The following is a 23,939-nucleotide window of genomic DNA, read 5'->3' as shown; positions in this document are numbered from 1 at the left end:
CTTTTTGAAATAATATTTTTATTTTTCGCACTTTTGCTCTTCTTTCGATTTTACAGTATGCCATATAATTTTCTGTTTTGTTTTATTCTTGTCATTCATATTTTAGAAATTCATTCTCTTTGAATCTGTATTGTGTAAAGCTATTATATAGTTTTGATTTTTGTTTGTTGCTATGCATTCCCCACTTTTTATTATAAATTCCATTTATGTTTGCACCTATCTGGATAGGAGTTTTACCAGCTACAGATACAGCTATGATCTGTAATGACTTTAAGTTGATTAAGTATGTTGCTGTGAGATATGGAATCTCACTGTTTACACGAGCAAAATGTAGTTGGTAATTACCTCTCTTTATGTTTTTTTTTTTTTTTTGCTCTTGAAACTTTTTTCTTCAAGCATCGTGAGAATGCCTTAGTTCTCGGTTCCGCCACACTCGCTGCACGTGCATGATGTAATCGCTGCTTGCTTCCTTGTGTTTGGTGCTTGCACTCCATATCTTGTGCTCATCCGAGATTTTTATTTGTTTATTATCATTGTTTCCCTTAACTCCGTACTCGCTCGTGTGAAGTGGACCAGGAGAAAGTGCTTGGGCAACTTTGGCTTTTTTGCCACGCAACCGAGAAGATGCACTTAACGCTGAAGGGTTTATTACTATTATTATCAATAATTTTATTAAAATGGCTTCGAGTGCCACGCGCTTACTTGTTTCCAGATCACAAACGAGGATGGGACTGTTTCTAATTTAAAGAACTTTATTACTTCTTGTTATGGGAAGTTGCTCTTTTCCGATGCATCTGATGGGCTTGTAAAAATTGTGGCTTATTTATGGCCCAGTCTTGCAGGCGTTGCTCTTTGAACCTCTTCTCTGATGCACACTGCTGCCTCCCAAGCTTTAATCTATATTTCTCCATTGTAGTGTGTTGGCCTTTGTTCTTTAACGACTCGCGATGTGAATATTAAATAGGGTGGTGGCATTCTTCTTTTGCTTCCTTATTATGCGAAGGAAATGAGATTTGCTCGTTTTTGTCCTTTTTAAGAGGCAGCTGCTTATTTCTTTCCCTATTATTGCTTATTTCAGTTTCATTATGCAGAAAATTGACCATCTTTATTTTCTGTGCACAATTTCTTGAAATTCAGTGAGAACATCTTTTCAGTCAAAAAAAATCAGCAGCGTGATTGTCAAAATAATTATATTTCAAAACTTATATATGTTTTTGTTTCACTCTTGATATAGGCTGTTGAAAATAATAATTCGAACGCATTCGTTTTGTGTTGATATCCATAAATTATGGTACATTTTTTCTAAGAAAAGATCAATTTATAGTTGCTTTATGCTAATAAAAGCTTAAATGTAAAATGAAGCAAGCCTAAAGGCAAAGTCTACTTCGATAAATAAGAAATTTATAAAGATATACCTTGAATATTATGCAGAATTTGGGGAAGAAAAATACTCCAAATTATAGTTCTTAAAAAAAATAGTGTTTTTCAAACTATGAACAGAATGGATATACAGTGCTTTCACGATGGATTTTTGTGTTCGAACAACGAGCACTTCGCAAAACAACAAGCATAAGAAAGAGCGCTATGTATATATAAAAAATGTGCAATTGTGTGTTATTATCCGCATATGAAATGGAACAACTAAAGTTGTCTATACTTTTCCGAGCAGTTTGTTGAAATTATTTTGCGAATGCGAATCACGGTGAAAAAGTGCACCATCTTTCATTACATATACATGTAAGACCCGATCCACCATAATTTGACTCTACCTGTGGATAAAAAAACCCTTAGCTTAAGAATGTTTAGTTTAAACTTTAAATGATGATAACAGTGAAATTCAAATTCCTCAAATCGCAGAAGAATCATCTATCACATTAAATGTATATAACTTAGAAAGTTAAGAAGTGAGTGGGCTTAGACATTCTGCAGTTTTTATCAAATTTAATTTTCCTTCTTTTAAATTTTCCCACTCTTGCTAATCTCACCACTGTCTCGGGAGCCTTTTTAAAACGTCTGAATCATGTCGTTATGGGACGTCTGTGAATCGTTATCTTCATCTCGTGTGTCTGGTTTTGCACTCAAGGGTATCATAAGACTAAGTCTATTATTTTGTCTTTCATGCACGTTGTATGACGATTTTCATGGTACAGAAATTTAAAATTCACCCAAATGTTTTGTAGTCTACAACTTTTTCGGATGCAGTAGTTTCGTCGAAGATAAATGCTTCGGTATTTTTTGAAAAATAAAGCATTCATATAAAAATTGTTATTTATTATCATAATTTATTTTCTGTTATTTTTACTCTCCAAATGTTGTATATTTTGATTGAATCTTATATTAATTATAATATTAGTCAAGCACATTTCTCTATTTCGCTCTTACTAGAAAATATATTATCAACATTAAATGCATCTTCAACATCGTTAAATTATTTTGATTTCTGTTTTTAAATTAAAGTCTTTTGATATATTCTCAGCATTTTGATATAATATGCCTTAATTTTTTTTTATGTCTTGCGTGTTCTTTTAACTCACTATATATTCATAAATTCTGTCGATTATTAGTCAGCAAATAGTCTTGAATATTAATGAGAAATGCATGAAAGAATCCCAACGTTTCTGAATGGATTGAGAAAATTCTAACTTGCACTGTTCAATCTTGTGACATTGTTGAAAAAAAAATATCATTGGGAATATTAAAAAAAAAAAAAAAAAAAAAAAAAAAAAAAAAAAAAAACATTTTTTAGTAAAGATTAGTTTATTATTTTACTTTTTGAATATTTTATAATAATAATTTTTTCATTGTCTATTGTTATTATAATTTGTATTAGAGAACTACTATGAATGCTCTTCTTCTTCTTCTTTTTTTTTTTTTTTTTTGAATGGCTGGGAAATTTTTTTAAGGCAGTGACAATGAAGGAATTGTTTTATGGACTTCTGCTGTGTGAATAAGTCTCACTAATCCTTCTTAAGATTAAACAATTCGCAAACCTTACTTTTGGATGCTAAGATCTTGAAATGAATGCATTTATTAATCTTTCAGATAGTGACAGAAGCATTTCTTGAATAACTTGTGTAATAAATCATTGAACATTATCAAAATATCACTCATAAAATTTATAAGAAAACAATTATTGCTGAATTTATGAACTTACCTCTACCTTTCTTTACCTCACCATCTAAACTAATTGCTATTTTTATGTCCTGTTGTAAAGATATTGAAATTCCGTTTCTTCGGAACGAATACCATTTCAATTCTTCAGTCACTAATCTGCGGAAAAAGAGGCATTTAGTTGTAGGAGGGAAGAACAAGCTTGCATGAAAAACTTAACTGGGTTGGGCACATCCTGTTCTTGACAGAGCTTCATTTAATGGTCTCCTTTAGCAGATTCCGTTCTTTCTCTTACCCTGATTTTCCCTGCTTTGGCCTTTCCATTTTCCTTCTCTCACCCACAGAGCTGACTGATAATTCTTCACAGTTTGCAGTGAAGTGAATTTCCTTTTTGCACACACCGGACCTGATGATGCCCGTATCCTTTATGTTGTTACGGTGCATTTTAGTTCCTTTCTTTGAGTTGTAGTGGAATCGAATAAGCTGATTATTCCAAAAGTTTAAAAAAAATTGTTGAGACATACTTGAATGCTATTTGGGAGAATTAATTATCCTCAATATCATTAAATTTGGTTGGAAAAATGCATAGTTCTTGTAAGTTAAAGAATCCATCCTCCTTTTTTTAATGTAGGCATTTTAAAGGCCGTGAGCATTCTTAATTCAGAAATCGCTATTCAATATTATATCCTGAATCCAATATAATCAAGGCTATATAAAATTCGTGATTCTAATATAAACGCGAAATAATTGGATACATATATTATTATTGATTTAACGAATTCCGACATTTCCAGCTTCTTCAGAAGCATTTGCCTTTGTCCAATGGATTTAATTCTTATGTCATCTAAAAAATTTAACGATAGCTATCGTAATTTTTTTACACTTATTTATTGAATTATCATTTGTTGGATTTCAGAGTTATTAAAATATGGATGAATATTTTGTGACATTTCACTTAAAATTTTATTACTTGGAGTTTCGAATTATAACTTTACTTTTATTGTGTTGTTCAAATATTCAAGTGGCGATCCTTAAACGCATGCTGATTTTCATAAGCATTATGATATTGTTTTTATTTTTATTTTTTATATTTACCTTTTGGAATGGCCTTGCATTCTTTACGTTGTCATTTTCTCTTTCATTTGCATTCATTGCTTCATTTGTTTTGTCTTTACATACATATTACTTCCATGTACTGAAAATTTTCTCTGAAGTCAAGGGAATATATAAATAAATAAAAAAAAAAAAACCAATCTTTCGTGTATTTTCTCGTTAGTTTCATCAAATTGTTGATAAATTTTCTATTAAAAATATTTCCCAATGAGAATTTTAAATTTAATATTTTTCCTCAAATAGACGAACGACTCCTATCTCCCTTTCTTTTTTCTTTTTGTTCTGATTGGATAATTTAAATTGTTTAAAATTCAAATGAATAATAATTATAAATTCAGCATACACACCACAGACAAGGCAATTTATTTATTTTGAAAATTCAAATTCATCTGCAATTAGATAGGATGTTTTGGCTGTAATTAGATCAATCAGTTTGTTGAAACGGATTTCATGTTAATTTTACAGTTCTTGAGTTAGAATAAATGTATAACATAAAAGCACTTCAATGCAATACAGATAAAGCTATTTCTGTAAAAGATACGTAGAATATATTTGAAATATATGTTTATAGAGATTCATTGCATGTATATCACTATATTTTAGTATTCATTTTCTTTTTATGGTTCTTAATATCTTGTCATTCATTACTATTTAATGCGAGCCGAACCCTTTTTAATTAAAATGAAATATTTTTATAGTAATTTTCTTTTTCTTTCTTCCTTCTCTTTTTTTATCGTTTATTTTTATAGAAAAGTATATATGTTTTGATCAAAACATTGCTATAATGTTTATACAACTCTTGGAAACCAATTTGAGTTTATAATCCACTACAAAAAAAAAAAAAAAAAAAAAAAAAACTAGTGAAGTTAAAAACTTATGGAAAAATTAGCACGTTTTTGTTGGTCATTTTCCAAGGCCGTCGTTTGTTTTCACATCTGTATCCGGCACAATACCACTGTGGGTGGATTTCACCTTGAACTTGATCTTGGAGTTGCCATCCACTTTTGGTGGCACCTAAATTGATACCGTGTATGAATCCTTCCAGAAAATGTCTTTGTTGATGGCTTTGTGTTGCTCCACCCGCACTCTCTTAATGTATCTTTTTCCATCTTTTATCAGTTCGGATGATCCCATAAATGGAACTGTTGTTGTCCATGAAATGTGTTATTACCGATTTGCACAATTTATCTGATAGCCGGTTGCATTCGTTTGGAAAGATTTAATTTGTGCTTCGACTGGAACATTTATTATCCATTATGGCACATTCTTTAAGGATGAATGATCTGCATCAGGATGCACATTTCGGAAAAGAAAATATCTTTTCAAGTTTAATAATAATCATAAAAAAACAGAAAGTCCTTGGCCGCTCTTTTCTTCTTGTTTTTACCGATTAAGATAACTGGATTAAATAGTATTTTTCCTGTAATCTAGATACTTATTTATTGTTTTGCTTTCAAAATTTCTGCTGTTACATACATAAAAATCCTAATCGCTTAAAATTTGCATTTGAAGAATTTTTTTCTAAAAGAAATTCATTAATATTTTTTTATTTATTTAAATACTCTTAAGAAATGCTACCGCTGTTTTGCTTGATATTAGAAAAAAAAAAAAAAATCAGACGAGTCTGCAATTTATACTTTGCTAGTAATATTTCTGTGGTAGCCATCGAATGGAAGCATTTAAAATTTTTATTCGCACTATTTATCCTTTCCCTCGCTTTCACCGATCAAAAAGAAGATTTGAAGATTTTAGTTAAAATAAATTTGATATTTTGTTAGAATCCTAGAGATCCACAAGATTCCTAGACACTCCATATAATCTTGAATATATATATATATATATATATATATATATATATATATATATATATATATATATATATATATATATATATATATATATATATATATATATATATATATATATATATATATATATATATATATTCAGTAATTAATAATCCCCCGCCCCCTCTTTAGCTAGATATCCTCTGCAAAAGATTTCGAAACTATTTCTAATGTTGCTGCTTGTTATTGTTTCAGCAACTTTTTCCTTCTGTTGCACTTATGAAACCGACAGTGTTGATATCGGAAAAATTATAACTGCGTCAGAGCAGCCCGTCAAGAGAGTATTGATTTTCCAAATTAAAAAAATCCATACAATGGTGAACCTTGTCCCTAATCAGAATTAGAATCTTCGTTGCTTATTAAACGCGCCTCTTGTTCTATAAATAGGAAACGATTACAGCTGGCTCTTTGTTAGCGTAATCCCCGAAATGAACAAAGGCGAGAGTGAATATTTCAAATCTAGCCGCTTCACGCTTCATCGCATTTACATATTTAACTCCTCCATTTAGCAGAGGGCTAAAAATAGCCCCCTATCCCTAATAGCTGTTTAACTTCGTGTTATGGTTTGATAATTACTTTCTGCCGTCCCTTCGATTTAGTAGTGCAGATGACTTTAATTGATAATTTCGACATGTATTCTTCGAAGACGAGTTCATAGCGACCACGCCCGTGTTACGCCCTGGAAAGCCCCAGAGCTGACTTACCATCGATTTATTGGGCTGTTCGAGGTCATTTTTAGTCTGATTCGGGTACCACCTTCTATTTGTGCGTGGTAGTTCAATGGAATGTAGTCATTTGTGATCCCAGACTCGGTTTGCATGTTTTATTAAAAGCAGTTCCCAGAGCAAAGAACCTTGATCTTATTAGCCTCGGTTTGAAAAATATTTGAGATCGAAATCTTGAATGTCGCGAAGCGGAGATCAAACAATGAATTACAAATTCTTGGTCGGCATTTCTGATTTTTTCCAGTTTTTTTTAATACATATATATTAGTATGTATATTTGATTTAGCTATACTAAGGGTGCAATGACTAATATGAATTTTGAGGGTCGTCTTAACTCTGACAATAATCATTTTGGCTTGAATTTTTAATTTAGTAGCAAAATGTAAATAAGAAAGTTATTTTGATTTCAAGCGATATTTTTGTAGCTTAATCCACCTCAATAATACTTAAAATCTGATGAAAATACCAGTGTAGAGCGAGCGAACAGTAAAATCAAAGAAAATTCCTTGTGCTTTGTTTTGAAATGAATGTCTAACGAAAAAGTATTTTATTTAACGTAGCCTGTCTCGCAAAGAATGTTTATTTCACGCAACGCGAATCCCTCAGGCTAGCCCACTTGCTGAATCTTGTATATCGCTTGCATCTGCTCTTAACATTATTTTTTCCTTTATCTTGTTGTTAGAAAATGATAATATTAGTTGTAATTCGGAAGTAATATCTACTTTTTTGAACACTAGCTCTTGGCCTTTTACACCTGCGCCTGCCATTTTCTTCCTTGTTTGCTTTTAATTTCCATTCAATTTGGATGTGTGCCGTCAGCATGGCGTCTTCTTGTGGCTTCGCATGCCTGACTGTTAGTACGAAATGCTAAGATTTTTATTTTGTAGAACGTAATTTTGTTTCAGATGTTTTTAGAATGTAATTGTTCGATGTTACAGACCTCTATTATCTCAATTATCAAATAAATCTGTTTAAGGTATCTTTTTTTGTTTTATTATTAATGGATTTTTTTTTTATTAAAAAAGACAGTTGAAATATATTTGCTAAATAATCTACCTGTAGGTGCAATTATTAGTGCATGGTTTTCATTATTTTTCTTTTTTAATTTTCTAAAAACTTTTTTTCCGTTTTTGTTTTGGCTCATTAAGAGAAAAATTTATGTTTTTACGATCATGACATAAACTATAGGTGTGGGGTGGAGGATGAAAATACTTATATCCTAATATTTCAAAGTCGTGTCATAACAAAATAATTAATTTGAATGCTTCGGAATATGTATTTTTGAGTAAGATATGCGTAAAAAAAATAATAATAATAAAAAATGAACATTTTTTTTTATTATTGTCTCTGTTTTTCTAATATCATGTGAACTTACTTTCTGTATACATGGGGCTTGTTATGTATACTAAACAAGCACCAGAATCATGTTGATAATCATCAAACCAAATGAAAGGAAACATTCTTTATTAGTTAAATTTGAAAGTCTACCCCCCCCCAAAAAAAAAAAAAAAACAATCATCATGAATCTTTCTTGATGACAATGTTTGCAAACATTTGCTTGGTTTCCTAGGAGAATTTGTATTATCCCACTCCATAGACTGATATTTTGGCTCGCTAGTCTCGAAATTTACTCTAGTCTCGTTTCCTATTATGATAGGATCGAGACGTGATCATCACGTTCATTCTAGACCATACACTATACACTGTTGCCATATAATATGTTATATGATCTACTGACAAGAATTTCGGTACCTATCTGGCAAATTGTAACGTAAATCTTCCGTAACAACATCAAGCAACAAAACTTATGAAGTTTTTTAAAAATTTGGTAAGAGATCCGAAATTTTGAAATGATTGTTTTTACGAATCGTTTCATTGACTTTCTCCGCCATTTCAACATTAACAATTCTCGACAGGTTCATGCTTCCTCGTGAGCATTTACGCGGCCATTTTTAAGCATAATGCACCAACCTCATCAATACTTCATTCTCATACACTATAGAAATTTCCGGATAAATCTCTGTTGTCTTTTCCCCCACCCCTCTGAACCAAAATCATATAATTGTTCACACTTTACAATTTGTGGGGTTTTTCTATTAGAGTGCATATTTTAAACATTAACTATGAACAAAGCAGAGGCAACATGCACCACAAAACGATCGCAAGCCGATGCATAATGATTCACTAAACGTCCAGTGCCAAGATGGGGACACTAGAGGCCACACGTAGAGGCATAATGAAAGTTTTTCTGAATAACCCTCTTATAATAATTTTTAAAAAGAGTACATTGATTTTTTACTTTCTGTCGAAATCCGAAGCGAAACATTATTGTGTAAGTGGCTGTCTTCCATGTGTATATGAGCAGAATAATTTAAAAATGCGACATACCAATTATTTACTGTTTCGCAAAACTTGCACTTTGATAAAATTTTAAAAATATATATATGTGGTGAGTGAAAGTCCTAGTAAATTAACTTGAATCAAAAGAACAGCCAGGTGTGTGCGCTCTTTCCTTAATTTTTTTGGTGCACATGAAAGAGAAAATATGTATACATTTTAAACCTTTCCTAGAGAATAATTCAAAATTTGATACATATCTATTAGTAAGGTGTCGAAGATCACTTATTGAATTGCATTCATATTCTGTTTGCAGTTTTGTATTATTCTTCGTCACATTTGCGCAGCTGGAACGATAGGCTAACATTGTACATTTTTGCAAATTTGGTTCGAAACTTGAAAGAGATACACTGTTTTCATATAAAAATCATATTTCAAATCTAAACATTACTTTTGTTTCCATTTTGAATTAATACAGGATAGACGAATGAAATTTCAAAAATATGTTTTCAAACGCAAAAGATTCTGAAACATGAAAAATTCATCAAAATTTCGTTGTCAGATTTTTTGACAATTTCAATAGCTTCTTTTTATTTATGAGGAAGTAATAGATGAATGACATTTATGTGCTCCAAGTTTCGCATATTTTAAACCAGCTATGTGAAATTCAGAACTCACTCACTTAGGATTTAACACAAAAATATTTATAACTGGGATTATATTTTATAGGATGTGTTGCATAGATCTTTAATTAAAAAAAAGATAAAATAAGAAATGCATCGAGCGATACGAATGTGCAAACAACAATAGCATCTAATTTTTTTTTAATGTTTTTGATTTCTATAACATCGAACGAAATGAACTAACTTTTCTTGAAATATGCACTAGTCTGCATTTTTCCATTTGTTTTCTTTTGTTTATGCACGCGTCACTTGACTGAAATGTTTGGTATATCACATCCACCTTATTCAACTTTTCAAGGCTCGTTCTTTGTGTTCGAGGGAAGGAGGAAGGATTGGATATAAGGTGTATATAAAAAAGGTCATTTCTTTTTATCTAATGCATGGGAACAAGTGCAGTGAGGTGAAAGTTGATCGGAAGGTGACAAGGAGGGTCGACCAACCGTTCTTCATTCTTTTCTCTTCCCTTTTCATGCCGAGGAAGAAATTCCAATCCTCTTAGATTTTTTTCCTCCTGCATAGCATTGCGCCGGTGGTGCTTGACGGTTTCCCTGCAAGAAACTTCCTGTGTCTTCAGAGGTCGTCGACGGAAAACTCGTCGGATTTATCCTTTTGTGTTGAGAAGTTAAAAAACCCCACCCAAATAAATTTTTCTTTTGCAACCGTAAAATATGAACAGTGATTCTTTTTTTTTCTCTCTTGTGGCGTCATGCTTTTATTCCTTATTCCGGTTTTTTGTTATCATTCATTCAGAAACTGTCAACCTTCTTAGTATTTGAAGGGGAATTTGACAGCATTAAAATGTATTTCTTCGTGTTTTCTATTAATTTGATTTATTAGATTGATGGCATCGTTATCTTTTCTTTTTTGAATTCTATTGATTTATAAACAAATTATTGACTACGCCTAATGCAGAAACTTCGAATTTTCCATAAGTGAGTATCTTAATCTATCTTATTGTTATTACGCTCTAGGCTACGGAAAGAAAAGACTAAATAAAATGAAAAAAAAAAATGAACCAGTTATTTAGTGTTTAGTAATTTCAATAAATTAAATAGAATTGATTTCGTGATAATATAACTTATAAATTTATATTCCAGAGGATTCGTGCCATTTTACATCACAGTAAAAATGATTTCTGTAACATTCGTTTTCGTGAATGTGTTTGCAAAGTTGAAGCATAAATTGGTTCCTTTTGTTAAATTAATGTTTTAACATTGCGATTGCATCAGAGCTATTTGGGGACAGGCCGTGTAATTTTGAACCAGTGTCAAATCGCGAAGACACAACAGTTATTGGTTTATTCATGCATAAGAATATAAACATTACAAATTATTTAGTCTGTTTTTCATTTTTTTTAACATTTCCATTCATTATTTTTTGCTAGATAATGTGTGTGACAGTTTTTACAAATTCTTTTTTCATCTTATCCTTTTGGCTTAAAGATAAGAGAAAACAAATTTTCAGTAATGTACATTTCAGGTTTTTGTTTCCAAAAAATTTTGAATTTATATTATTTGTTGAAAGAAATCCAAAACTATTTGCAATATGAATTGTTTTGATAAGTAATGCAGAAGAATTTTATTTTGAAATTTTGAGTTCGCCATAATTTTTTTTTTTTTATATCGGAAGAAAAATTAAAGGAATTGAATTGTTGACATTGAATTCTGATTATTGCCCCATTTAACGAAAATGAACAAAATAATAAGTTGCTATCGGTATTAAAGTAGAAAATATTCCTATTCTATTACATTATATGTACCATGTCTAAAAATGAAATATTTGTGCGCGCATATTAAGATTAATGTAATGAGTTTATCTTCCATTTTTTATATGTTTAAGCATAAGATTCAGAAAAACGTTTATTTATTTGAAATCAGTTCTTTGATTCTATCATTTTAGTAATGTTATTAATATCTCTACTTTTTTTTCTTCTGAAATTTCGTGTGTTCGAAATTGCTTTTTCATGAAATCGTTTGCCGCGATGCAATTTTTCTTTATAATGTTTGCAAAATATTTTAATGTATTATAAGCAAATAAAAATAAATAAATTGCAATGAAGGTAATTTAAATGCATACACCTCAAAGAAGCGCATTTTACCAAGGTAATGGGAGGAAAAATAATTGTAATGTACCACATTTTATAGGCGATGCATGACGTTTGACTTTGTTAGAATGTTTTTATTTATCTCATGATCTACCTATCCATATTTTGGTAGTGTAAATTATAGCTTTAACAGCTCATTGATAGAAAATGTGTCAAAAAAAGTGTCCTTGGATTTTTTTCTTCTGATCTTTTTGCATCCCCACGTCTAACCCTTTTCTTCTCACCAGTGAAAATCGTGCTTTCGAATAGCAATTTGTGTCGTTTCCTTCGTGACCCTCCGCCATGCTTTGTCGATCACTGGAACCGCATGGAAGTTAGGCTTCTTGAGGCATCAGCAGTCCTTAATCCGACACACTTTCAAGGATAAAGACATTGAAAGTCTGTTAAGGAACGTCGATTTCCTTTCTCTTTTCCGTGGTTTTCATAAAAAAATGTACTTTTGGGGAAACTATCTTTGAATGTCTTATAGATCGCTTAATTAGTTTTGGCGTTTATAATAATTTTATTGTAAGCATTTATTCAGAGATACTAAATTCTTACTGAAAAAAAGTGTTACTAATATCTGAACGAGCAATGATTCAAAACTACTTAAAACAGAAAGTCTTATTTTTTAAAATCTTTTTTAACATTGCGACTCTGGTGGTATTTGGATGCTTGTGGTATTTATTTAGAAACTAAATTTGCAAAGCATCTGACCCCTGAACCTTGGGAATGAAGCTGATATTCTGATAAAATTGCATACATTTTTGTAGCTACTATTTTAAACTTTAAAATTACTTAATTAACGCAGTAAGCTTCTATGATTCTTATACCTTTCGTTATTTAAAAATTAATTTGTTCTTATTATTCTATTTATACTTTTTTGCAATGCTAGTATATGTTAATTGAAATTTTGAACCAATCCGAAATTTTCTAAGTTTATCCCTCAAAATAAGAGCTTTTCATTTCAACCCCATAATAAACTTACTGAAATATTCATTGTGAAATTAATAAATAAATAATAATAAGACAAAAATAAAAGCTATTTCATTGTTTAAGATTTTTTTATACGTGACATATTAAGAACATTTATATATACAAAAAACATTGAATGTGGAGCCTTTTTCTGACTATTATGTGTCAACATGAATTTTGATCGATGCACATGCGTTTGATCATAAATTCAGTGATTAAAGTAATAAAAAGTATTGTTATAAATTATACTTAATATACTTTTGAAAATTAGAGATGCACTTTAGAACAATAACAACATTTACATCATAATAAAAAAACATATTATATCATATTTTTACAAAAGCTTTTCTTAATGAGCATCTATTATCGAAGCAATAACTGCTAGCTAAATTTGGTATTGTAGGACCAACAGTCTGCCTTCTAGAGCTTTTAAAAGGAATCTTTCATTATGCATTTCCCATTATTATTTTATGAATAGTATATCAGCTTTTAATGATTATCATGTTAAAATGCATTGCATTATGTAGTTTCCAATGATCATGTTATAATTGTAAAAATTATTCTATTGGCATAGGTTACCGCATGTTTTTAATAAATGAATATACTTTATGGAAACAAAATACTGATGACAAAAATTTCTATCTTTTTTGTTAAAAAAGTATTAATGCTGTGTGGTTAAATGATTGATTCGGTCAGTTAAAAACTTGATTGGCCAAACTGCGCTTCAGGAAAACTAGCGATTTAATTATCTTTTAATATATATATATATATTTAGTTTATGTAAACTAATTTGTTCCGTTAAATCGGTTGGAAATAAAATTGAGTCCTGTATCCTTGAAAACTTATAGTGCTCTGAGCTGCTAAATTGAAATTTTTACAGATCTTTATTCGTTGATTTCACATTTTTGAATCAATAAATAGGAAATTGCTCCATTTTTATTTGTAAACTGTTTTTTTTTCTTTTTATATTTTAAAAATTGGAGGACACTGATGTGTTCAAGAGAACGAGGTTGCTGACCAGTTAGCTGAACGGGGACTGTTTTAATTTATATCTCTCCAAATCTTGCTTTAAGAAATTTTTTTATAAGTGTTCCCATGAAGTATTAGCTAGAGAGAAGGAACATTTCGTAAACAGGCCGCCGAATTTTGTTTTTCTAACTGTGACGTCTCTTAAGAGCAAATAATAGTCAACAGCCTTTTAGTGTAATATGTTTTAACAAGTAATTAATTGCACACATTACAGGTACACATATATAAAAGATATAAATTTCAGCATTAAATGGGCCGTTTGTTAACAGTTTTCTGAGGCCATATTTCCACGAAACACATCACACACACATCGTCTTACCACATAACACCACTCATCCTCACGTCATTCCATCACAAATTCTCTCGTTCTGGTCTTTTTTTGAGTTTGTACATAGAGGACGCTAGTCAGTACAATACCTCAAGTTAACATTACCGATTTGAGGTAGCGATTAATGGAGTACTTGAACTCAAAGCTTCTTCATCTCCGCACTCAACAATGCTATTAAAGAATAAAACAACAAATGCTGTGACGTCAATAAATTTTGCAGAGGGAAGTAACAAAGGAAATTTCAAAATCAAGGATGAGAAAAATTTCAAAGTTGGGGGCCCCAAGTTAACATTAATTGAATTTCCTTCATTTCGAAAACTATTCTGGGTATTTTACCACAGATTCAGATTATATTCCACAACTGTTGCATTTGCAGAGACAAGGTGGTTCAGACCAATATGCAGCCCCGTAACAAAACCCTTTCATTTCTCCAAACCCATTTTGTAAACCTATCGTTCTTGGGTGAAAATATTGTTCAAAACGAAAGATCCCTATCTTAAATTACTGGTAGCGCGAAGAATCTGAATGAACTGAAGAAATTTGCTATTGTGTCCTTCAATCATTAAGACATAAATTCCAAATTTTTCCTCTTTATTGCTTTCTCAAACCCCGGACAACAATTCATGCGATTTTTGACTGGGGGAGGGGGGCTTTGTAACATCTGGTAAGTAGTGGCAATCCTGGAGCTTCACCTAACCTAAAAATGGCATTTCATGTCATGTACTGAACATTTCTAGAACTTGCTATCTTGTGATTTTACTTGGTTAATCTGAAAAGATGGATATCATGTGGAACATGTGCTGTCACTTTCTTGTGTTTCATTGTTCGCTAGAGAATATTTTGTTGCTGTAAAAAATGTTAAAATCATACAAGTATGAAAAAATCGTAATGATCGTGAAACTGTTTAGAAATTGCATACTTTGTAAAAGTGTCTTAAATGTAACATATTATACTGGTGTTTTCAATTCGCACAGATTGTAAAAATGTTTAAAATTCTTATAATTCATCAATATTTTTTTTAATGTGTCATTTCTTGATAAATCATCCTCTAGTGGCGATACGTGTAAGTTATTTTTATTTTCCTGTGAAACAAATTTCCAACCCTTCATGAAACGCATATTTCGTGAATTTTGATGACTAGTTTCGTCTATAAGTTAATTTAATTTTTTTAAAAAAAATTATGATACTGTGTTTTCTACATACCAATTTTGTTTCTCTTTTTTTCCATCTGTGTTTCTTCTATACACTTAGAATAATAATGATAATTCAATAAATAAAATTTATGACTTTTACCTAATTCAATATATTTTAGCCTGTCTGAGTTTTCATTACCAGCAATGTTACTTAAAAAAAAAGAAAAGAAATCCCCCACCCCCTTTTTTTTGTGTGTGTTTTATCAATGTTTTACTTAAATTTCGAACAACTAGGTAAAATTAAAAGCATCATTTCGATTCTGATCTTGAAGGAAAATTCATTGATATGTATTTTTTCAATTCGTATTAAAATGTCAAAACCGTTCGAAATGAAATTTTCCTGTATCTTGATTTTTTCCTGTTAAAATATTAGCACTATACGGCGTGTTTTTTTTAAGTCATTGGGGATTTATTAAAAAGTTTCCTGTTTTTTTGTTTACTTATTTTGTTTCATTTTTTTTTTTCGAAGTTGATAGGCATTGAAGCGTACCCTGATGTTCGTCATATACCTTCACTTTTTAAGGAGTGGTTTTCGGCCATAAAATTTTATGGCAACTTGGTTCAAGGATGCTTGAAATGTTTTTTTTTAGTTTAAAACGAATAGCAAATAGAAAAAAGCAGAAAGAACTTCTAAAGGGTATCTCTAGTTTATGTTTGCTACCATCTTATGTATAATGTCCATTCCTTTTTTTTTTTTTATCTCTTCCTTTATACCTACGTATTTCGGATCCTGTGATGTCCTTTTACTAAAAAAAAAAAACATTTTCTGAAACTCGCCTTCGAAAAAGAAACACTTATTTTCTGTCGTAAACACATTTACTACTGAAAAATTTTATTATGATGCCACGATAGGAATTCAAAGACAGGATTTATGAAAAATAAAAGAGATTTAAGGATTGCTCCCCTTTAAAAGTGCTACTTTTTGATCCGTGTCGTTCATCTGAATCTATTAAAGTTTCAGAATTTATCGAAGTCTGCATCTTTTGTTTTTTCTCACCAAATAATTAATTTAAAACTTTAAAAAAAGCTGGTAACCATCAGTTTCAACGCGATAATTTTTAGTATGTGTAGTCATTAAAATCTGTAATTCATGTCTTTCCAACGATACATCTTTTGTTTGTGCTTCAAAATAAGACTTAAAATTATTTTGAATAAAAATTCATTTTTGTGAAGGTGCCCTGCCAATGAAACTTTATATTTAAAAGTATTATTTTATGAAAAAGGCAAAAGGAAGTTCGTTTTCAATTTACGAACTCAACATTTGTTATAAAAAGAATTCAATTCAGAGAATAAATCAAATACATACGCACTTTTTTCTTAACAGTTTTTTTTCCAAATTCTTTTAAAATTGCATTTAATATTGCTTTAAGCATTCTACTCTCATGTAAAAAGAAAGCAATAAAATAAAGAATTACGTCAGAATCAATAAGCTTCATTAGTATGTAATTTACTTATTATGGGATGTTCCTTGCTCGGAAGTTTAACAATGTTCAAAGGTTTCAGCAAATTTTATTTATGATAGTGAACCTTATTATTATGAAATATTTAAATATCTTAAATTTATTAGCGTTGATATTAGAACAGTTTGATTTTGCCGTATCCATAGTGATAATAATAATAACTCATTTATTGGTTATTTATTAGCACGCTTTTCTTTATAGCTTACTATAATCTTACTGACGGGGACATTCTCAGTTATGGTGATGTGAAGTATTTATATAAGTAAAGAGATTCACGCTCCCCAGTGGATACAATAATGGTGTGTGGTTGTGTTACCTCCCCACCGATGGTAGTCGTACCTTTAAAGTGTGCGATGAATGCTTGGGCACAACATAATGAGACCCAATTTGCGTTCATTACAATGCTCCATACTGATTTTCGTGAATGGGCGGGCATTCAGATTACCTCATGTACTAAGGCAGATTGGAAGTAGTTTTCTGGTATTGTAGTAGTTCACTATTAACCTGCCATTTCTATAGCATAGATTGAAATTCTGAACGAATCAATATTTGTTGTTTAGAAAAATTTTGGGAGCCATTTATGAAGACTTTTTAAAATCATTTTAAAAGTATTTTTTTGGGAGCATTAATGAGCAAAACTAATAAAAATAAAATGCTTCCTTTATTTGAGAACTATTTTTTAATTTTGTTCACCTGTGTCTAGTATATACCATACATTTACGAAAAAATTTGCTCTTAAATAAGCACATTAGGCTAATCGGTTTGTACAAAAATTTGATTATGAATGCAAAAGTTTTAAGAATTCTTATTATAGATCATGTCATATATGATTAAACTTCTCCACCCACGCACTTGAAGACATAAAATTGTAAACCTATTTTCATCTACACTTAGCTTCTATACTATTGATGCGGAAAGTTGAGTGGGTTTACTGTCAACAGTTAGAGTGCCATTTTAAGTATAGTTCATCAAATTGTCCATTCTTTGTTTTCCGATGCCGCTGTTTTATTTTCTAAGTTAACACTTCGACGCGATTACTTTAGATTATCTTCCGTTCTTTTTCTAATCTTATTTATTGGTGTCCTTCAACATCCATAAAGTTCTACGAACTTTTTGCGCTTAATCCTTTCTTATTATCCTCATGACCTTTAGCTTACTTTTTCTTTTTCCGTCCTTTCATTGGAGACAATAAAATTTCGAAAGAGGATTTTTCCTTCGGATGCTTTCGGTATCAACTATCAGAAGCGTATAGATCATTTCTTACTTGTTACATTTTTCTTTTTTCTTTATGTGTTGTGTTGTCTAGAAATCTTCCTTTATACACTTTCCTTCCATTTCCCCCTAATAGTAATTAGGTAGTAAAAATAATAATTAAATTTATTGTTCTATTTTCTTTCTTCTAAAATGTACTACTGTTACATACTTAGTTATATATTTAGTATATTATATGCTACTGTTATATATTTAGTATATTATATGCTACTGTTATATATTTAGTATATTATATGCTACTGTTATATATTTAGTTATATTCTTTTCAAATTTTGTTTCATTTTGATATCAATTATCGAAAGTAATGTGTAAATTTTTTTTCCATGAACCAAAATGTTAAGTTTATAAATCTATTACATTAAAAGCTTGTTAAACAAATAAGTCCTCCTGCTGTTTTTAAATTTTAAAATATTCATTAAATAATGCAAACAAAATTTTCAAATGCAGTGTCATGAATTTTTCAAAGTGTGCGTTAACTTTTGATTAGCAGTCCCTCCCCCCACAAAATAGCTGCTAATTTTATTTTCCATGCAAATAGTTATGCAAGTTTAAAGTCAGCTAAAAATTCTACCTATATTTTAAAGTTGCCATAAAACCTTTAGACTAGCATAATTGTCCCAGTCATGATCATTGAAGAGATACTTTTGATAATTTTTTTTACATTTTTATATAACGTTAAATATAAGGTTATATCAAAATGAAAAAAAAAAATCACTGCAGCATTTTATTGATGCGCAAACTTATATATTTTAGTTTTTCTGCTCTCATATTGTTGTTATATGATAGCTATGTATTATCACAAAAGACAAAAGATTGAATGTCGCTAGTGGATCCTAATGTTACATCAATACCTTTTACTATATGTTATTTTTGACATACGACATTCGGATATAATATGGACGATATGTCTCACGAATAAAAAAAAGTATGATTTCTTAGCATATTTTGTGTGATAATTAATTGTTATATGGAAATGGATTTGCTTTAGTTAAGAGATGGTATAAAAAGATTTTATTTAAACTGTTAATGAAAAGCATGTATCGTATTGAAATAAAAGCTAGCCGAAAAAAATCATCTTTTTTTATTGGTATTTTATCACAGAATTTTATTTTATACATAAATCAATGTTTAACGAGAACTACAGATATTAAAGCTATATTCTAAATCAATGTGTCCTTTCCATGTGGGACGATTGCATGAGAGATTGTTGAAACTGTCTAGTTCCTTTTTTGGACACCTGTCCACTATTCAACAGTGTCCTTCCCATCCGCGTTTAGAAATCGAGAGTATGTGTCTTGATCTTGAAATTTTTCTTCCTTTTGTGCAGGTCACGCGACAGCCGAGGAAGTGGAGCTGTCGGCTTATGTGTCGTCGGGCATTGGCGTGGTCCGCGTGGCCTCGACCGACTTCCAATACGAGAATGACTCGGCTCAGCAGATGGCTGCTTTCCTCCTGGGCAGCGTAGACAACCTCAAGGACCTGGGCAACTGCGGTGAACGATTCCACTTAGCACCACGCGACCAGACCGACCTGGACGAACGACTGACGGCGGCATTCAAAACATTCCAACTGCCACAATGTTGGAGTATGATGGGCACAGATCTGAGAGGTACATTTTACAATCGAATTAAAAATAGTATGGTTACCCTCACATTCTAATTACCGGATGGCGATTCTGATAAATAAGAAAATAAATAAAAATATCGGTGCTGTAAGTATAAATATAATAAATAATATAAAGCAGTGAGATATTATCTATGTAAACGAAAATGGCTAAAAAGAAGAGCAGAATTAAAATTCCGCAAACCTAAAATAACGAAATTATTAATCGAAGACAAACTTTAACTATAAATAATGACACTTTTTTCAGAGCAATTGCAGAATATATATAACTACAGTCATTGATATTCAGCCCATCAAAAATGCAGGGAACAAACTTCACTTCTAGCAAATAAAAACTATCAGAATAGTATCCCCAAAATGTTCTCGCATAATCCTTAATAAACATCTAATCTTTTCCCTCACATAAAAAATAAAGTCTTAGAGAAGACTGTGAACGGCACAAGTGTTTCATAGTATAGTAAAGAAAACCGAGTATATATGGTGGACGTGTTTTTATTCGACCGATTGGGACCAAAATTTTGCATAAAAGTAAACACATACCAAATTGTATGTATCTAAGTTGGTACGTTGACATGCGTGCGTTTATTTACATGCATTCAGACAGACAGACGATCGATCTGTTGACGAATTGAATTCAAATTTTGCTACAAAACTACTCTTAAGTCATTAAAACTATGTATCAAATTTTATCCATCTTGTTCTAAGTTTCGTAATTTTGCATTTGAGGAAACACATAACTTTCCTTTGAATGGCTTCGTTTAAAGTTTGATAGAAATCTATAAACGTGGTGTAAAGACTTTATACCAACTTGCATGCGTTTAGTTCAAATTGGTTTTAAGTTATTTTGTTCAAAGATAAAAAAAATATAACTTCAAAAATGCATTTTTCAATCTCTGGGAAATCGGAAACGAGAACATACATCAAAATCTCGAATTCGAATTTTTTACAAACGAGAAATTAAAAATCATCTGTTGTTTATTTAGGTTGCAATTGCAGATGTTAAATGGAGAATTCATCGAAGAATTGCGAAGGCTGAATTAAAATGTGCGTATGGGCCCACACTTTCCCAACAAATTGACGGTTATAAATTTCAATCGACCATTCAGGAATTAAGGAATTTCTTATGACATTTGCTAATAGTATTGCTTCTTTGAAAATGGCATTGCTCGATTTATAACACGTAGCAAGGCTACTTTAAATTCCAATCACGATTTATTAAGGGACTGTATTTAAATACATTCTGATATTTGATCCCTTCTAATGTTAGGCCAAATTATCCGATTTCAATCTATTTCAAAATTGCAGCAATCCGTTTTCAATACCACCACCTCCGCCTACCACCTTTCATTTTGATAAAGAATTGAACGAATTTTAAAACGGAAAAGATTTCCAGGGTGAAAAAAAGCATCTTACTATTAGTACCTCTCTTCAGAATCTCCTATACTCATGTGCGAAGATTGAATTTTTTAACAAAAAGAAATATAATTGGAAACTTTAAAATCATCTGTTAAAATAATAAATGTTTAATGTTCAAAATAATTTAACTTTTCTGCCATTTGCACTTTACGGCGACTTAGGTTCCCCCCCCCCCCCTATTCTTACCAAGGGATTAAAGGAATCAAACTTTTCAGGAAGGTCTTTTGTCTAGCCAAAGATTCAATCACATTTCTTAATCTGGTTTATTTTTTACATCCATTGTGTTTTGCGATTGCATCCAAGTCTTTTTCTTTTATTATAGGTGTGGCTAAATGAGCTTTCCTGTAAGATTTGCGCCGCACGCAGCTGTCCTTTATTATTATTTTTATTATATCGCTTACATCTTTGAAGCATTCCGTAACTATATCATTGTTATAGGAAATTAATTTTTAAAGCGTTAGTTACCTGTAATTTTCTTTCTTTTCTTTTTCCCCTCTCCTTCTATTTCCACGAGGACTAACGTAACACCAGAAAAGAATAAGAGTATTTGGGCGGGACCGGGCTTTCCTTTTCATGTCTTTGTTCCCCCTTTCTGAAAGGTCATGTATGTTTTTCTTATTATCACTTTATAATTGTTATATTTTTCTAAATTTATAGAGCAATTAGATAGCTTAGTTATCAGATTGGGAAATTTAACAGATTACTTGTAGCAAATAAATGGCTTCATCGATATCTTTTAGAATTGCTCTGGTGAACTGTAATTTTGCTAGTCATATATCAATTTTCATATTTTTGCTAATAATGAATTAATTTTTTTCTAGGTTTTGATAAAAAAAAGTTATTTATTTGCATATATACAGTTTAATATTTTTGGATGATTTTTTTTTCCCCTTCATCAATACAGGTTTACTCTTGGACTGAAAAGTTTCACGTTTAGAATTGTTTGTTTATTCAATCAGAATCAGAATTGCTTTTAATTCTGGGATGACAACCTTTGTTGCTAAAAATCCCTTAACCCCCTCGTTCAATCACTCAATTCTAATTCTGTTTGTTTATTCTTTATCCAGACAAGCAATGAAAAAACAAAAACGTTAGTTAGTTCTATTCTTCATTCAATTGCATTTTTTTTATATTAATTTATTCTTTCACATTTAAATTAACTCTACTTTAACGATGAAAAAAAGTATTCGTATTCGCATTCATTAATAAATAAGTCGATCTCATCAGCAAACGATTTGGCTTTATATTTTAAACTGAAATTTTGTTTGATTAAATGTGATATATTTTCACTCCTCATGTCGAATCCAAATGTTTTTTTTTTTTTTTTTACTCGCATACCATAAGATCTAAATGATTTACTACGGCATCAAATGTATGTTCCAAACCTTTTGAGTATAAATAGTTCATTATGTAAAATTAATACTATTGTCCAATTGCTAATTCGATCTGGAAGTATAAAATTGAAGGTTTATGTTTGCTTTACCACCATACACTTCCTGCTAATGAAGAGATCAATAAAAAAAAATTAGTGTTCTTATTCCTTACGACTTATAAGGCTTAATTATTTCCCTAACTCATTAGACGTTGTTAACCATAAACTGCATATTTGAAACTTCTTTAAAAAGAAATTTGATTTTTTTAAAATGCATTATTTGAATTTTTTAGTTTGGGCTATTCTTTAATTCTTAAATTCGTCATTAGAAATCAGGAGAACGGTGAGAACTTTTTGAGATTTGTTAAATATGAGATGTCAAAACAATTAACAAATTGATATGTGTGTTGATTAGAAAAAAAAGTATCGTAATAAATTGAAAGTTTCCCATCTTTCTCATAAGAAAGAAAAGAAAAAAAAAATGTTCAGTATGAACTTAAAAACACTGTTCATTTCAAATTGGTATAGTATATTCTAAAATAAGGATTTCAAAATATCTTTATGTGTAAATATCAAACACTTGGATTAAAATGTCATTTATCAGAAAGGCCTAGGCAGAAGTAGGTTCTGGTGATTATCATGGGTTTTAAATGAAAGTCATTATTATTATTTTTTTGTTTGTTTAATTATGATTGCTTTTTACTTTCCTTAATAATTTTTTTTGTTTGTTTATTTAAAAAGAAAAATTGCTTTTGGAATTTTTTGAAATAAACAAACATCTAAGTATGTTGGTGGTGATTATAATTTCATTTAGTGAAGAAAGCTAATCAATTTAATAAATGAAGGATTCTCGATAAAGGAGAAATATAGATTTTTCTTTTGGTCAACTTGATCTTTGAGCGCTTAATAAAATTCGCAGTAAGTTTGCTATTATTTAAGAGGATACATTACCATCTCGGAGAACTTTCTGGGAAAATTGGTACCCATTCGTGTTTCGCATATTGGAAAACCTCCAGCAAAGCAGTCCAAACTCATCAGTTTATTTATTATTTAAGCGATGGTTGGTATACCAGTTTTTGCATAATTATAATTAAGAACATAGCCAGAAGGTATAGACCATAACATTCTTCCTCGATATATACTTCTCAGCCATACCATGCTTAAATTCACTGGGCTGTTGGTAGCTAATGTAAACATGTAGTTTTTCTCCTCTATTTGTTTTCTTCTTTTGCATAAAGCAGATATATATGAAGGCGATGATGCAGATATAATAGTTTTACTAGTATTTTAATTTATTAAAGTTTTTGTATTTGCTTAAGTAAGTAAAATTTATAAATGTTAATAAAATATATAACTTTCCCTTGTTTGTAGT

At 30.5% G+C, this 23,939-nt stretch overlaps 1 protein-coding gene across 5 annotated transcripts in view; it reads left to right on the top strand.

The window, feature by feature from the left end:
- LOC129968502 (A-kinase anchor protein 13-like) overlaps positions 1–23,939 on the top strand; it is a 248,961-nt gene that overhangs the window by 95,163 nt on the left and 129,859 nt on the right. For all 5 annotated transcript variants that reach the window (XM_056082447.1, XM_056082443.1, XM_056082446.1 and 2 more), the window contains one exon: positions 19,484–19,765. In XM_056082447.1, the coding sequence (XP_055938422.1) occupies positions 19,484–19,765 (282 nt within the window). The remainder of the gene's footprint in view (positions 1–19,483; positions 19,766–23,939) is intronic.

Source organism: Argiope bruennichi, chromosome 5 (assembly GCF_947563725.1).
Source record: "Argiope bruennichi chromosome 5, qqArgBrue1.1, whole genome shotgun sequence".
NCBI classification, from domain to species: Eukaryota; Metazoa; Arthropoda; class Arachnida; order Araneae; family Araneidae; genus Argiope; species Argiope bruennichi.
This window is presented reverse-complemented; position numbering and strand designations above follow the sequence as displayed.